At 38.6% G+C, this 18,438-nt stretch overlaps 1 protein-coding gene across 3 annotated transcripts in view; it reads right to left on the minus strand.

The window, feature by feature from the left end:
* Positions 1-18,438, minus strand: part of LOC130361904 (bifunctional heparan sulfate N-deacetylase/N-sulfotransferase 4-like) — a 428,712-nt gene that overhangs the window by 346,524 nt on the left and 63,750 nt on the right. For all 3 annotated transcript variants that reach the window (XR_008891199.1, XM_056565565.1, XM_056565577.1), the window contains exon 2: positions 8,451-9,679. Coding sequence is in view for 2 of the 3 variants with exons in the window: in XM_056565565.1 (XP_056421540.1) it covers positions 8,451-9,431 (981 nt within the window). In the remaining variant the exon portion in view is untranslated. The remainder of the gene's footprint in view (positions 1-8,450; positions 9,680-18,438) is intronic.

Here is an 18,438-nt window from a genome sequence, read left to right on the forward strand (position 1 = left end):
CTGATCCTTCAGATATTGCCGAACTACAACTTCCAGCATGCCTTGGCAGTCTGGGCATGCTGGGAGTTGTAGTTTTGCAACAACTGGAGGCACACTAGTTGGGAAACATTGTCCGTTTCCTACCTCAGTGCCTCCAGCTGTTGCAATTGTTGCAAAACTATAACTCCCAGCATGCACTGACAGACCATGCATGCTGGGAGTTGTAGTTTTGCAACAGCTGGAGGCACACTGGTTTGGAAACACTAAGTTTGGTTGCAAAACTTAACTTAATTACTTAACTTAGTGTTTCCAAACCAGTGTTCCTCCAGCTGTTGCAAAACTACAACTCCCAGCATGCACGGACAGCCAAAGGGCATGCTCGGAGTTTGCAACAGCTGGATGTTTGCCCCCTCCCCCCAATGTGAATGTACAGGGTACACTCACATGGGCGGAGGTTTACAGTGAGTGCTGCAAGTTTGAGATGGCGCAAATTTTGCACTGCAGCTCAAACTTCCAGCGGCAAACTTGCTGTGAACCTCTGCCCATGTGACTGTACCCTAAAAACACTACACTACACTGACACTAACCTAAAATAAAAAGTAAAAAACACTACATATACACATACCCCTACACAGCCCCCCTCCCCCCAAAAAATTAAAAACGTCTGGTACGCTACTGTTTCCAAAACGGAGCCTCCAGCTGTTGCAAAATAATAACTCCCAGTATTGCCGGACAGCCATTGACTGTCCAGGCATGCTGGGAGTTTTGAAACAGCTGGAGGCACCCTGTTTGGGAATCACTGGCGTAGAATACCCCTATGTCCACCCCTATGCAAATCCCTAATTCAGGCCTCAAATGCGCATGGCGCTCTCTCACTTTGGAGCCCTGTCGTATTTCAGGGCAACAGTTTTGGGACACATATGGGGTATCGCCGTACTCGGGAGAAATTGCCTTACAAATTTTGGGGGGCTTTTTCTTCTTTAACCCCTTATGAAAAGGTGAAGTTGGGGTCTACACCAGCATGTTAGTGTAAAAAAATAAATTTTTTACACTGACATGCTGGTGTTGCCCTATACTTTTCATTTTCACAAGAGGTAAAAGGGAAAAAAGACCCTCTAAATTTGTAAGGCAATTTCTCCCGAGTATGGAGATACCCCATATGTGGGCGCAAAGTGCTCTGGGGGCCCACAACAAGGCCCAGAAGGGAGAGTGCACCATGTACATTTGAGGCGATTTGCACAGGGGTGGCTGATTGTTACAGCGGTTCTGACAAACGCAAAACAATAAATATCCACATGTGACCCCATTTTGGAAACTACACCCCTCACGGAATGTAATAAGGGGTGCAGTGAGCATTTACACCCCACTGGTGTATGATTGATTTTTGGAACAGTGGTCTGTGAAAATGAAAAATAAAATTTTTGATTTGCACAGTCCACTGTTTCAAATATCTGTCAAACGCCAGTGGGGTGTAAATGCTCACTGCACCCCTTATTACATTCCGTGAGGGGTATAGTTTCCAAAATGGGGTCACATGTGGGGGGGTCCACTGTTCTGGCACCATAGGGGCTTCCTAAATGGGACATGCCCCCCAAAAACCCTTTCAGAAAAACTCACTCTCCAAAATCCCATTGTCGCTCCTTCCCTTCTGAGCCCTCTACTGTGCCCGCCGAACACTTTACATAGACATATGAGGTATTTCCTTACTCAAGAGAAATTGGGTTACCAATTTTAGGGTGATTTCTCTCCTTTTACCCCTTGTAAAAATTCAAAAATTGGGTCTACAAGAAAATGCGAGTGTAAAAAATGAAGATTTAGAATTTTCTCCTTCACTTTGCTGCTATTCCTGTGAAACACCTAAAGGGTTAAAACACTTACTGAATGTCATTTTGAATACTTTGGGGGGTGCAGTTTTTATAATGGGGTCATTTATGGGATATTTCTAATATGAAGATCCTTAAAATCCACTTCCAACCTGAACTGGGCCCTGAAAAATTACGATTTTGAAAATCTTGAGAAAAATTGGAAAATTGCTGCGGAACTTTGAAGCCCTCTGGTGTCTTCCAAAAGTAAAAACTTGTCAATTTTTTAATGCAAACACAAAGTAGACATATTGTATATGTGAATCAATATGTAATTTATTTGGAATATCCATTTTCCTTTCAAGCAGAGACTTTCAAAGTTAGAAAAATGCTAAATTTTCAAAATTTTCATGAAATTTTTAGATTTTTTACCAAGAAAGGATACAAATATCAGTGAAATTTTACCGATAACATAAAGTAGAATATGTCACGAAAAAACAATCTCGGAATCAGAATGATAAGTAAAAGCATTCCAAAGTTATTAATGTTTAAAGTGACAGTGGTCAGATTTTCAAAAAATGCCCAGGTCATGAAGGTGAAAATGGGCTGGGTCATGAAGGGGTTAAAAGATCTTACCAACTTTAAGCATTCCAAGACAGAGAGGTATTTTATTAGCCATAGAGGGTAGGGAAAACACTTATGGGATTAAAGGGGTATTCCAGGCAAAACCTTTTCTTTTATATATATATATATATATATATATATATATATATATATATATATATATATATATATATATATATATATATATATATATATATCAACTGGCTCTGGAAAGTTAAACAGATTTGTAAATTACTTCTGTTAAAAAATCTTAATCCTTCCAATAGTTATTAGTTTCTGAAGTTTTCTGCCTAACTGCTCAATGATGATGTCACGTCCCATGAGCTCTGCATGATGGGAGAATATCCCCATATCCCCAATATCCCCATGCTTCTACTCTGGACAGCTCCCACGACAGGTGTCATCAGAGAGCACTTAAACTCAACTTCAGCAGCTTATAAGTACTGAAAGGATTGCGATTTTTTTCATAGAAATAATTTACAAATCAGTTTAATGTTCTAAAGCCAGTTGATATATATATAAAGGATAACCCCTTTAACACAACTTTTCAGTGTATTCCCACCCAAGTGCCCAAATAAATATAAATGGAACATGGTTGTTCATTGAGACAAGGCAAGGATGCCTTCTTGTCACTTCTTGATTTGTTATGGTAATTGAGACTTTGATACACCGCCTTTGACCTACACCTGCTACCTAAATAATAAGGATAATAGCCAAATGTGCTTCCAGTGCTACCCACATTACAAGTCAATACCAACCTGTTAGTGGGGATGATACTGATGACAGATTCCCTTTAATGATCTTTACAAGCTTAATATAAACTCTAAAAAGTCTAAGGTGTTAAACAGGAGCGTAACTATAGGGGTTACAGAGGTAGCAGTCGCACCGGAGTCCTGATGTCTAAGAGGGCCCCAAGGCCCATCTGCCCCATAAGAGATCAGTATTATAAATGGAATATGGGGCCCTGTTGCAAAATTTAGTATTGGGGCCCAGAAGTTACGCTTCTGGTGTTAAACAATATAAACATCACAGCTGTAACAACAAAACTGAGATAAAAAAGAACTTTTACATGGATCTTTAAGTCCATAAAATATCTAGGAGTGAAAATGACTATGAACTCTTCCATTATAAAGGCATCTATTAACTGATAATTTAATGAGCCAAAGGACTGTTATGTAACTATATAATCTCTTGGATGGGTCAGAAGAACCTGTATAAGACTTAAAGTGGTATTTTAGGATTTTTTATTTTTATTTGACTGTGCTACAGTCAAATAATATACTGTCTGTACCAGTTTTTGATGGTGGTCTCACAATTCTTATTTGATCTTTGCCCAATGTTTATATTTAACAGCATACAAAATGAGTGTTGTCTCAGATTTTCCCAGGTTGCAGTGCGGCCTGAGACATTACATCACTAGTCAGGTGTTTGAAGGGAGCCTGTCTTCTTAATTAGTGGAGCAACCATTGGGTTGGAGTGAGATCAATCTCCAAAGAATTGTAGTTTAAAGCACAGCAGGCATGCAGAGAAGCCCGGGTGTGCTGCAATGGGTGGGGTGGCGGATGTGTGGGAGGAATAAAAGTGACCTCATTCTTACAAACAAGGGATCCTGGAACTTGTAGTTGGAGGGAGGAAACTCCAACAGAATATAGCCATTTCACAAAAAGAAATCAGCAGCAGTATGGTGGACTCACAAAATAGCCATTTAGCCCCAAGGCAAACACTTATCCTTCCTAAGCATGTCCATTACTGTCTGGCCGGTAAGTAGTAAAGTCACCTTATAGTGGATAACCCCTTTAAGTACTACCAGTAATTGTATAAACCAAGCAAATGATCCCTCTTTTCCTACCTAACTCATTTTTTCAGTCCATTCTCAGAATGTTTTTGAACTTTCTTTTGTAAAGAGAGGTCCATTTTTAGGAACTGTCCAAAGCAGGAGCAAATCCCCATAGAAAAACCTATCCTGCTCTGGGCAGTTCCTGACATGGACAGAGTTGTCAGCAGATAGCACTGTGGTCAGACAGAAAGGAAATTGAAAAAGAAAAGAACTTCCTGTTGTTTACAAAGCAGCTGATAAGTACTGGAAGGATTAAGATTTTTTAAACAAAGTAATTTAAAAATCTGTTTAACTTTCTGGCACCAGTTTTTTTTTACCAGTGGAGTACCCCTTTAAGGCACTGATTACTGATCTTCTTCATAGACTGCGAGTGACAGCTGCTATAAAGAGAGGTCTTGTAAGGTTAATTTTTTTGTAATAAAAAAAGAGTTAAACAGTGGTCTAGGACCTACATATGAGGAACAATACTATAAGTACATTTAGTTAATCTCCCCTCACACTGGGGACCCCCGTGATCTTGCACACCACACCCCGTTTAAAATCAGTCCCCGGAGCGTGTTTGCTCCGGGTCTGATAACTGTCGATCACGGGGCCCGGAGCTTTGTGACGTCAAGGCTCCGCCCCATGTGACGTCATGCTCCGCCCCCCTCAATGCAAGCCTATGGGAGGGGACTGATTTTAAACAGGATGTGGCGTGCAAGATCACAGGGGTCCCCAGCGGCAGGACCCCCAGCGATCAGGCATCTTATCTCCTATCCTTTGGATATGGGATAAGATGTCTAAGCGCCGGAGTACCCCTTTAAGTCACCAGAAGTACAAACAGAAAGACTCTTTGGCAAGGAATTTCATAATGCACTATGGATAAAAACAAATAAGAAACACCTAGAATGTTCTATATAACTGCACATTAACCAAAAGTACAATTAACTACTGGCACAATATCAAAGGTTTATTTCATTTGGCAAGTACCCCCTTACTATTGATGCTAGCTAGTCTTTTACAATATTTTTCATTAAATAAAACACACCATCAAAGGACTTATGGAACTCCGTTTAAATCATTATCATTAGGAGAATTGCTGAAAAACAACAAGACACCTAGCACTGATCTCACTAACAAGTTTAAAGGTGTATTCCATTAGAAAAAAATTTTTTAATCAACCAGTGCCAGAAAGTTAAACAGATTTGTAAATTACTTCTATAAAAAAAAAAAAATCTTAATCCTTCCAGTACTAATCAGCTGCTGTATAATCCTCAGGAAGTTTTTTCTTTTTGAATTTCTTTTCAGTCTGACCACAGTGCTTTCTGCTGACACCTCTGTCCATTTTAGGAACTGTCCAAAGCAGGAGCAAATCCCCATAGAAAAACCTATCCTGCTCTTGGCAGTTCCTGACATGGACAGAGTTGTCAGCAGATAGCACTGTGGTCAGACAGAAAGGAAATTCAAAAAGAAAATAACTTCCTGTGGTTTACAAAGCAGCTGATAAGTACTGGAAGGATTAAGATTTTTTAAACGAAATAAATTAAAAATCTGTTTAACTTTCTTGCACCAGTTGAATTAAATTTTTTTTTCCAGTGGAGTACCCCTTTAAGGCACCGATTACTGATCTTCTTCATAGACTGCGAGTGACAGCTGCTATTAGAGCACTCCCAGTCAGTGATGGATATCGGTGATCTCGATATATGTTTTGATCAATAGTGATGACAACACTTAAGAGCCTCAATGAGACCGATCAGCAACCCAAGAACATTCTCAATTCTGGCTCCGGCACGATCTGCTGATATTAGCAGAGCACCGATCACATTGAACAATGCTATACTGAACAATGATTTGTGGCTCTTATAAGGTGTGGAGGAAAAACAAAAACACAAAAATTTTAATTGGCTGTGTCCTTAAGGCAAAAGGGGCTGTGTCCATAAGGGGTTAAAAATTACAGGAACATACATACTGTATAAGCTTTTGATTGCTCACCAGAGGATGCCAGCACATCTCAGAGGTAGTTATTTTTCATTTTTATGATCCTAAACAGTTCTGTACAGCATAGCTGTTTTATGGTGCCAGGTCTTGTTGTGGGTGGGAATACTAATGTAGAAAATAATTTTTTTACACTCTCACAGACATTGCTTCTATGTAAAGCTACCTGCATGATGTGAGGAGGTACTTTGATTACTATTTGGCAAAATAATTATATTACTGAAACACTGCTCTGTTGTTCTGCTGCCTACTGACTTTGCACAATCTGCTGCCCTGTATGAGAAACATACTGGATGATGGTTCTTACACTTAGCTAAGTGCATGGGGCATCAAGGGAGGTCAAGCAGGCCAGGTAGGCACCTCATGGGCATTAAAGTTACCATATCAGCACACAATGGGTTAACTAGCCAAAAAAAAAATAATAATAATAATTTGAAACCAAGAGGGCAGTACAGTACAAAACAGAATAAGAATTAGAGTCAGAGCAAGCAAGGGTCAAACCAGCAGCATAGTAGAAAATAAGCAGGAAAAGGCAAGGTAAGTCAAAAGCAGAATCAGTCAACTCACAGGAAATTGTTCAAGGGAACAGAAACAGGAATGTAAGTGATGGGATACAACCAAAATCATGGGCGTCTTTGCTAAAAGGATGCCTGTTTAAATATTCAGGAGGCATAAGCACCAGTGCCAGTGCTGACTGGCTTGGCACTTTCACCTCTTGATTGCCCACTCGCACCACAGTGACAAACATCCCTGCGCTGTAGGAAGTGTACTATTGAATTGCTGCGGTTGTAAGGCCAAGGTAAGAGTACCCGGTGGTGACAGTTGTGTGATGTGATGTCTGCACACTCACAACTGGTATTTAGGAGCAGAATCCATGAAAGTTAGGGACTTAGCCCTCACAGAAGTGCTATGCTCTGGACCTCAGACTATGTGGAAAGTTAACATTTCAACAAGACAATGACTTAAAGCACACAGCCAACAAAACAGAGAAGTGGCTTAGGGACAACTCTATTAATGTCCGTGAGTGGTCTGACTAGAGCCCTGGCTTAAACCAAACCGATACCACTGAGAGACCTGGAAATGGCTGTCCAACGATGGTCCTCATACAACCTGGAAGAGCTTGATAGGATCTGTGAAAAGAAGGGAAGCAAATCCTCTAATCCAGCGATGCCATCCTTGTAGCATTGTACCCAAGAAGTCTGGATGCTGTAATCGCTGCCAAAGGGGTTTTTAACTAAGTACTTCATAAATGGCCAGAATATTTATTTCAATGCAATGTTTTAGACTATCCTTTTCAATAAATTAAGATTTCTAACATTCAATTTTCACATTCTCAGTATGTTTTACTTTTATTTTAGCACAAGGCAGCAACATGACAAAATGTGAAAAAAGTGAAGAAAGGCCTTTCTAAATAAACTGTAGGTTTTGTTTCCACTGAGGAACAAGGCAGATAGTGTATGCCTCTTGCTCAGTATGTAGTTTTCTTGTCACCCTAGTGTGGAGAACCACAGAAAGTACAGAGAAGAACAGGGACTCCTATCACAGTAAACAATGATATACTATGAACTGCTGCTTGCCAAGACTAGGTAAGCGATGATGCTCTGCATTATCACAAACAATTCTTTGTGTGCCCTGCACCTGGCACAGAGTGTGTAGGGACAAATTTAAACTATAATTATAACATTATAATATTATTATAAATTAGCCGTTGAATCTGAACTGGATAAACAGTCGAATGGTAGTTTATCCTCCCAAAACGAAAATCTACCCCAAAAAAATCTCTGGTCTTGCAATCCGTTTTACTTTTTTTTCCCATAATGAGCAAATCATGGTACTGCTACAATTTCCTACAATTCACAGGCAATGTCATGGAGCAGTGGAGGCTTAATTGATCTTTCTTGATTGATATAAAAATGTGTTTTGCATTATCTGAGCTTGGAAATGTTTTCTAATATGAAACACAATTAATTTTAATGAACTCCTACCAGATCTAGTATCACCACATTTGATTAAACATTCATAATAATAATAAAGCCTCATTATGTACTGTGCATATTTTAAATAAAATTTAAATACATTGCTCTCACAGCACACTCCAAAAATACCAGTCTAAAAGTGTTTGCAAGAAAACATTTCAGATAGTGTTTTGTTTTCCATGAATTACATGTACCATATGGTGAATAAAATTAGGACATTTTTCATCATTATATACGAATCTCTTTATACGGCCTTACCTTAACATCATTTACATTCATCCTAGTCCCTTCTTTTCCAACAAATATATCATCAATGTCAACAAGAATGTATCTGTTCAAAGACAAACTGAGCTTCTTTACAGACAAAAAAGAAATAGCATCTATAAAAATTAACTTGTGCAACCAAAAATTCAAGTTGTTGCCAAACAAGACTCGTTGAATCCCATCATGAAGTCCTAAATCCTGGATAACGGTGGCATGGCGGGAAGATCTGGATAAATAGTATTCATGTTGCTCTGGTGTTTGGAGTTTGGATAGAATCACTGGTTGGTAAGTTGAATGGTTGTATTGGAAAACTGTCCAATCTTCTCCAGGCAAAGGACCCTTTTCAACTGTTGAAGCTTTTGTTATGTGCAGAAGTGGGGAATTGGAGTTTACAAAACAGTCTTTGAGAGCTACATTGTTGTAAACAAGTAAAGGAAAGCCTTTTAGTTTGGTGGTTGGCAAGCTGTTCTCAGTAGCTTTGTGGAAAGCAATGATGCTCACACTATACTCGACACAGTATTTTTCCAAAAGTTCTCGATTCCATGCATCCATTGCTACATATTTCAAAACATTTTCATAAATTATAATTGCATATTTGCCTCTGCCATCCTTCGTAAGAGGAGGAATATCCCCTTTTCCAGGTGCAATTACAATGTCATACTGAAACCTACTAGACTCTAAGATTGCTACAATGTCCTGTCCAAGCTGTGAGTATTGACTTTCCACAAAAAGTAATATTGTTAGGTCCGTCTTGGAAGTATCAATTGGCTTTGTTAACTTCATCTCCATTGCCCGGTATGGCAACATGTTGATGTCTTCACAAGCAGCTTGTGTTGATGTTTCAATAAGTACTATCGCCTGCTTGTGACCAGAATACAAATAGTAAGCAGAAATTACTATACTTACAAGGCAGAAAGTGGCTAAGAGAATTACAAGTGTTCGGAAGCTCCTTCTCAGTTTTACAATATGATTCATGTTTTGTTTTGTATTTTTTGTTTTTTTCAAATTTCCAGTGTCTCTTTATTTCATGCTAAAGAGACGATGTGAGCAGGACAATGAAGTGAGCTTGCACTCCTCTACAAAGGTTTATGTGACCATTGCACTGCATTTACAGGAAAGTCTTTCAGACAAGTTAAGTTACGTTAGCATGAGCAACAGTCTGTAGTATCAAAACGTTGTGTGCCCAGAATCTTCTGATCACCAAAACAGATATTTTGCATCACCTACAAGAAAAAATAAGTATATATATATAAATAAACTGTTTACATTTATACATAGACTCATTAAACTGTGTATTAAATATTCATATTCTTCTGGCATATTGTCTAAATAATGTTACTAATGGTACATCCCTGGACATTTCAAGAAGCACTCCGGGAATTGTTCTTTTTGCTTAAACAATTCAGCATAGGCTATTATTAGAGAATAATGTCAACGTTCTGGTGAATAGTGTTGGGGCGTTGGGGCATTTGGAATTTTTATCGCAAATATCACAAATTTGCACATTCGTGAATATTGCAAATATATTCGCTATATATGCGAAATTGTGAATATTTGCTTTTTTCCGCATGTACGCATATTCGCATATGTGAATATTTGTATATGCGCATATTTGCATATGTGAATATTTGCTTATTCCTTCTTTTCACTTGTGGGCCAATTAAAATGATGGAAATACACTTGTCAGAGGTTATCAACAACATCCCTAGCAACCAATAGTAAAGTGGCCCATCCCCTCACTGTTTTCTTCCTCGAGTACGTGAATATGCAAATATTCACATATGCGAATTTAACGAATATGCAAGATTCGAATATGGGCAATGCCGCTCATCACTTGTGCTTACCTTTCTCAGTTAATGTTGCAGGCAAGTAATAGGCTCCATTTTGCATGTTAACTCATCCCTAAAGCTGTTCTGTAATGCTGCCTACATTTCTCATAAATCCTGTGGCTAAGGGGGATTGAGTTTTTTTTATGAAGATTTATGAAGTGTTAAGGCTATGTTCATACACTGAACTTTTGCTGCATTTTTTACATGCTTGACTTCCTTTTGACACATTAAGGGGTTGTTTTATGAAGCAAAGTTGGTAAAATCAGATGAAAACCAAATGTTCACAAGTACACAACCCAGCTCTCACCCTAAATGGTGTTTAGGCTAGTATAGACAGCAATGCATTATGTTTGGAGTCTGCTGTAAGAATAGGCATGTTCATTCTTTCTGCAGACACCAGAATTAGAATTTCCTCATCAGATGTTTCCGGCATGGAAATTCTGCTATGTGCACAATGCAGCAGAAGCCCATTGATATAATTGGGACTCTGCTGTAACAGAATCTCCGTGCAAAATTCCAATGCAGAGTTCCGCATGGAAATTCTGCCGTGTGGACATAGCCTTTCTAGCCCATTAAGCAGAATAAGACAGAGGAATTTAGATTAATTGTAATACTCTACTTTATACTCTCTTTGTTTTCTAAATGAATATTATCCAAAGAAAGACATTTTTTCCTCAATGAAAATAATAATATTGCCAAAGGTACTTTATTCTTATCAATATTACCAAAGGTACTTTATTATTATCATCACAATTTTGCCATTGTTTTATTCAAATTACTTTTTTAGAAAATGTAGAAAATAGTTACATAGTTACATAGTTTATAAGGTAGAAAAAAAGACCAGAGTTCATCAAGTTCAATCTATATCCCTAATGAGTCCCTGCTTAGTTGATCCAGACGAAGGCAAAAAAAAAACTCATATTAGAGGTGAAAAAAAAATTCCGACTCTGAAATGGCAGTCAGAATAAATCCCTGGATCAACCTTCTGTCCCTATAAATCTAGTATACATAACCAGCAATGTTATTACTCTCCAAAAATGCATCCAGACCCCTTTTAAACTCTTTTACAGAGTTCACCATGACCACCTCCTCAGGTAGAGAATTCCACAGTCTCACTGCTCTTACAGTAAAGAACCCCCATCTGTCCTGGTGTAGAAACTTTCTTTCCTCTAAACGTAGAGGATACCCCTTAATAGTGGGGTATTTTTGGAAACAAAATAGAGCAAGAGCATCAAAGAAAATGTTATGTTTATTAACAACCGTAGATGGATTAGGGTGTCCCAATATCATACTGTACTACCAAACTACATTTTTAAAGCAAAAAATTCTTTCATATAAAACATTTTGACTCCATCTTTGCAAATTTGTCAATTGCCTACATTTACAAGATTAACTCTTCAAGTCTACTGCAATGAAAATAAATATGTTTTCAAAAAAATATGGAAACATTATCATGCAGATTTTACCTCTAGAGATCCTGCAGAGTACAGTACACTGCGGCCACCTGGTCCTTGGCATACATTAACATTGCAGGATATTTACTGCCTATGAAGTGAGAACGTCAATGTGCTCCCTTTATAGTGGGTGAGTACTGGCTGCTTTCAGAAGCTGGGCATTCATTACTAATGGAGGAGATCATTAACCCCTTAGGTTCCATGATCAATGTCTCACAGGGACTTTACAAATGTAATAATAACAAAAAAAATTATTAAAAGAGTTTATAAAGTCCCATCAAAACAAAAGGAGTACAGATAAAAACTACAGCTCATGACTAGTGTTGAGCTGCATAGGCCATATTTGAATTTGCGAATATTCGTGAATATATAGACGAATATTCGTCATATATTCGTGAATATTTGCATATTCGTAATATTCTCGTTTTATTTTCGTATAAGTGAAAATTTGCGAATGCGAAAATTAACATATGTGAAAATTAGCATATACAAAATTAGCATAGGTGAAAATTCACATATGCGAAAATTAGCATATTCTAATTTTCGCATATGCGAAAATGCTCACACCAGTCTCACACAGTAGTATTAGAGCCTTCTTTACACTACACAAGCTGGAAGCATAGAGAGATGATCACTGTGATGTGTACTGTAAAAATATGAATATTCGTAATTACGAACACATAGTGCTATATTCGCGAATATTCGCGAATTCGCGAATATGCGATATTCGCGAGCAACACTAATCATGACACAAAAAATAAGCCCTCAAATAGTCCAGTAAATGAAAAAGTTAAAGTTATAGGGGTAAGAATAGGATTTTTTTGTCTTTTTTTTTTTGGGGGGGGGGGGATTTTGCCATTCATTTTATATTAAAATGAAAGGTATGTTTACAAAGTACAGTTGCAAAAAAACAGGCACTCATATAGGTCTGCGAATGGAAAAATAAGGGGTTATGACTCTTTAATGGCAAGGAGTTAAAAACGAAAATGCAAAAATGAAAATTGGTTGTGTCTTTTCTCAGTTTAGGAATTTGTGTCAATGGCCAATAGATACAAACAATTTGAGAGGAGTCATTTATACTCTTATGACAATGTCTGGGAGTTTCACATATCCACTCTCTGTTTATATTGTTTCTTTTCCTCATGTAAGCAGTAGTTTTAGGCTTAGCAACAATTCCTAACAGATTGTTGGATCTTAGTGCTGAATGAACAGGCCATAGATGTAATGGTTAGATATGATGCTCCACGCATCCATGTCAATCATTAATTATATTTATTTTGTCTAAGGCTTTCTCACCTGTGCAGATGAGCATTAGTGTCAGCTATCACATTAGTGCCGCCCCAAAAGGTACGCTGTTTATGTAACTCCTAGAGTAACATAAACATAGTAGCCTGTGGGGCTACTCCATTTACGTAACTCCTATTAAAGTCAATGGGAGTTATGTAAATTGCATATCTTCCCTCTCTTAGGTTACTTTAGGCTTTTCTTACCACCTCCAGCTCTCGCAAACAGGTCGGAAAAATGTTATTGCTGAGATGGGTGAATCCCTTTAAGGGGTTAAAAAATAGAAAAAAATGAAAGCAAGTCTATCAAAATAAATGAAAGCGGAAATAACAGAAAAGTGTTCTTATTTGAAATACTGTACTGAAATATTTCACAATACAGCATATTACGTTTTTGAGTTTATTTTTGTCATTTTATGTTAAACATGTTTTTGCCAATTTTCCTGACATTGAAAAATGTTCTGAATGCCGGTTTCACTGGAAATTTAATAACAGAGGATGAACTCTGACTTTAGCACAGAGCTGTACATGTAAATATATTTCCAGTAATTTGAATAATTCTCCATAGGGGGAAAAATGGCATTCCTATAACTGACACTAATGCTCATTTGCACAGGTTAAAAACCAATGACAAAATTATTATAATTAATCATTGACGTTGACACCTGGATCGTTATAGCTAACCATTACATCTATGGCCTGCTCTTAATGCACTGGATTCTAAGGTACGATAGGAATGAATGACACAAGATCCAACAATCTTCTATTTTTTTGCAAAGAATGGTTCCTAAACTGCCTAGATGAGGAGGAATAGACAGACAAGGAGAGCGCTCCTAGTGTGATAGCGTAATGTAAAAGCAAAGATAAAAGACAAGAAAACTTGCTCACCAAGTCTAGTTGTACTGCGACCAAGTACAACTATGGTGAAGGCGTGAAGTGACCCTGCAACGGGCGAAGAGCGGCAGCTGCTCCTGGACACAAAGGCGGAGAAATAAAGCGGATCCCTCCAGGGAACAAACCAGGATAGAGGCAGCGCACAGGACTTCAAAGGTAAAATGGTTTATTTACCCGGCATGCAACGCGTTTCGCTGGATAACCAGCTTCATCAGGCATGTTGAGGGTGGAGATACACAGGGTATTTATACACAACAGTTAACCCGCACATTGCTGGAATAAAAGCAATGGGCGGGAGCCCATAAAACACACATATAAAAAATAGTAAAATACAAAAAAATATATATAAAAATAAATAAATAACAAAATTATATATATCCACATGCCCAACTAGAAAAATTGGACATGTAAATACATAAGATATAAAATAAAATGTCAATAAATTTGTAATATATTTATAATATGTTATGATAATAGAAGGCAAGTCAAGTCACACAGCGTTCTCAATCATCTCATTTAAACCACCAGGGAAAAGGGAACCAAGTGAAAAAATCCAGAATGATTCTCTATTAATTAGCCTTTGGAAACGATTTTTTATAATAAATGGTATGACTTCAATGATTTTTAATTTAAGACAGTCAAAATTCCCGGAGTGTATTTGACATATGTGTCGTGAGACACTGTGTAGCATGAATTGTCTTCCCACATTAGAACGATGTTTATTCATGCGGGACCGCACTGTCTGAACAGTGCGGCCCACATACTGCAAACCGCAAATACAAGATAAAAGGTAAACCGCATAGCTGCTTTCGCAATCATGCGTTCCCTTAATCCGAAATATATTTTTCGAAATATTACAAATAAAATTATCACCTTTTTCTATCATGATGCAGCATTTACATCTCATTTTACCACAGGGGATAGTGCCATTATCCTGTCCTACACGATTAGATACAACAAAACGATTATTCTTAAGACCGTCACTGGGGGCCACCAAATTACGCAGATTTTGTGATCTGCGGAATGTGACACCTGGGTGGTCGGGTAGTATATCTTTAAGTATCGGATCACCTTTTAATATATACCAATATTTATTGAATATTGTTTTTATCTTGGGTGCTGCGCAATTAAAATTGGTAACGAAATTGTGACTATAATTCTTATTGGATTTTTTATTATTTTTGCAATCAATTTGGCATTTATCGATTGTGAGATTTATAATTTCTTTCTTAATATCATTTGCATTAGTTTTATCAATTATCAAATCCTCTTGTCGTTGTCCCTTAGCCTGATTAAAAGCTTTATTTAGAATCGATTTTGGATAGTTTTTCTCTCTAAAACGATTCTGTAGAATACGTGATTGTTCCAAAAAGTCAGAATTAGATGTACAATTTTTTCTGATACGCAAATATTGCCCATAGGGCACATTACGGATCCACTGGGGATAATGGGAACCATTAAAATCCAATAGACTATTTATGTCCACTGGTTTAAAAAATGTTTTTGTTTTTATACGGCCGTCCGAATCCTTTCTGAGTTGAAGATCAAGAAAGTCAATAGAGGAAGAAGAGCAGTGAATGGTAAATTTTAGACCCCAGGTGTTAGAATTAAGAGTGTCAACAAAATCATGTGCTTGAGAGGAAGAGCCTGTCCAAATAATGAACAGGTCGTCAATATATCGCCTATAGAAGGCGACATACCGATTAAAAACAGGGGACTGTGTGATGTGTGAGGACTCGAAACGCCCCGAAGATGAGGAGGAAGGAAACAATATAAACACACAGCGGATATGTGGCACTCCCAAATGTTGTCATCATAGGCAGCAATATTAACCCCTTAACCCCTTAAAGCCAATTTTGGCCTTACGTTTTCATCCACAGACTAGTATGAGGGCTTGTTTTTTGCGCGACCAGTTTTCCTTTGTAATGACATCACTCATTATATCATAAAATGTATGGCGCAACCAAAAAACACTATTTTTGTGGGGAAATTAAAACGAAAAACGCAATTTTGCTAATTTTGGAAGGTTTCGTTTTCACGCCGTACAATTTATGGTAAAAATGACATGTGTTCTTTATTCTGAGGGTCAATACGATTAAAATGATACCCATTATTATATACTTTTATATTATTGTTGCGCTTAAAAAAAATCACAAACTTTTTAACCAAATGAGTATGTTTATAATCCCTTTATTTTTGATGACCTCTAACTTTTTTATTTTTCCGTATAAGCGGCGGTAAGGGGGCTCATTTTTTGCACCATGATCTGTACTTTTTTTTGATACCACATTTGCATATAAAAAACTTTTAATCCATTTTTTATAATTTTTTTTTAATAAAATGTATTAAAAAAGTAGGAATTTTGGACTTTTTTTTTTTTCGTTCCCGCCGTTCACCGTACGGGATCATTAACATTTTATTTTAATAGTTCGGACATTTACGCACGCGGCGATACCAAATATGTCTATAAAAAATGTTTTTTTTACGCTTTTTGGAGGTAAAATAGAAAAAAATGACGTTTTACTTTTTTATTGGGGGAGGGGATTTTTCACTTTTTTTTTACTTTTACTTTTACATTTTTTTACATTTTTTTTTTACACTTGAATAGTCCCCATAGGGGACTATTCATAGAAATACCATGATTGCTAATACTGATCTGTTCTATGTATAGGACATAGAACAGATCAGTATTATCGGTCATCTTCTGCTCTGGTCTGCTCGATCACAGACCAGAGCAGGAGACGCCGGGAGCCGGACGGAGGAAAGAGAGGGGACCTCCGTCCGGCGTTATGAATGATCGGATCCCCGCAGCAGCGCTGCGGGCGATCCGATCGTTCATTCAAATCGCGCACTGCCGAAGATGCCGGGATCTGTATTGATCCCGGCACCTGAGGGGTTAATGGCGAACGCCCGCGAGATCGCGGGCGTCGGCCATTGCCGGCGGGTCCCTGGCTGCGATCAGCAGCCGGGATCAGCCGCGCATGACACGGGCATCGCTCCGATGCCCGCGGTTATGCACAGGACATAAATGTACGTCCTGGTGCGTTAAGTACCACCTCACCAGGACGTACATTTACGTCCTGCGTCCTTAAGGGGTTAAAGGGGTATTCTGGTAGGAAACATTATCTTGGCTGGTGACAAAAAGTTGAACAGATTTGTAAATTACTTCTAAATCTTAACTCTTCCAGTACTTATGAACTATTGTACACTACAGAGTGCTCTCTACTAACACCTCTGTCCATGTCAGGAACTGTCCAGAGCATTAGAGGTTTACTAGGGGGATTTGCTCCTGCTTTGGCCAGTTCCTGACATGAACAGAGGTGGGAGCAGAGAGCACTGTGTTCAGACAGAAAATAACCATACAACTTCCTCTGGATCATACAGCAGCTAATAAGTAATGGAAGGGTTAAGATTTTTAAATAGAAGTCTTTTACAAATCTGTTTACATTTTTGGCACCAGTTGATTTAAAAACATTTGTTTTCCACTGGAGTACCCCTTTAAGGACAATGGACGTAAATTAACATCCTGATGCGCTGCTACTTTACAATGAAAATGTAAAAAAAGAAAATGAAAAAGCCCCTCCCTCAATAAAAGTTTAAATCACCCCTTTTCATTAAAAAAAAATAAATAAATAAAAAAAAAAAAAAATAATAATAATAATTAATAAACATATTTGGTCCATGAGTAAATTTTATATTAATGATCCCGTAAGGTGAACGGTGTAAACGTAAAAATGAAAAAGTCAGAAATTGCTGCTTTTTGGCCACGTCATCAGGGCCTCCATCAGGGGGGGTACAGCCAGTACCGCAGTAAGGGGCCAAGGCCCCAGCTGCACCCCCTTGCGTAAGCCCCAGCACAAAAGCAGAAGACCGATGTTTAAACAGCGGTCTCCTGCTTCTGTACTTACATTACGCAAATTGAGCACAAAATGTAAGTACAGGATAGAGCAATCTCCTTCTCCAGTATGTACATTATGCAAATAGCGTACGCAATGTATGTACAAGCTTTGTAGATTACGCTGCAGGCCGCGTGAAGACGTAATTTCATCACGCGGTCTATCTACATTGAGGCTTAACCTTCTGGGGACATCTCCTACCTGTGGGGGGGCCACTATTTCTGCAGTAACGACATACCTGGGGGGCACTATCTGCTGGGGGCATCTCCTACTTGACTGGGGGGCACTACTTGCTGGTGGCATCTCCTACCTGGCTGGGGGGCACTACCTGCTGGGGGCATCTCCTAACTGGCTGGGGGGCACTACCTGCTGGGGGCATCTCCTACCTGGCTGGGGGGGCACTACCTGCTAGGGTGATCTCAGACCTGGGGGCACCACCTGCTGGGGACATCTCCTACCTGGGAGCACTGTTATTGGAGGCACTATTTACTGGGGGCACTACCTGCTGGGGGCATCTCCTGTCTGGCTGGGGGGGGGCACTACCAGCTGGGGGTATCTCCTACCTGGCTGGGGAGCACTACGTGTTGTTGGCATTTCCTACCTGGCTGGGGTGCACTACCTGCTGG

This window comes from Hyla sarda, chromosome 1, assembly GCF_029499605.1.
Source record: "Hyla sarda isolate aHylSar1 chromosome 1, aHylSar1.hap1, whole genome shotgun sequence".
NCBI classification, from domain to species: Eukaryota; Metazoa; Chordata; class Amphibia; order Anura; family Hylidae; genus Hyla; species Hyla sarda.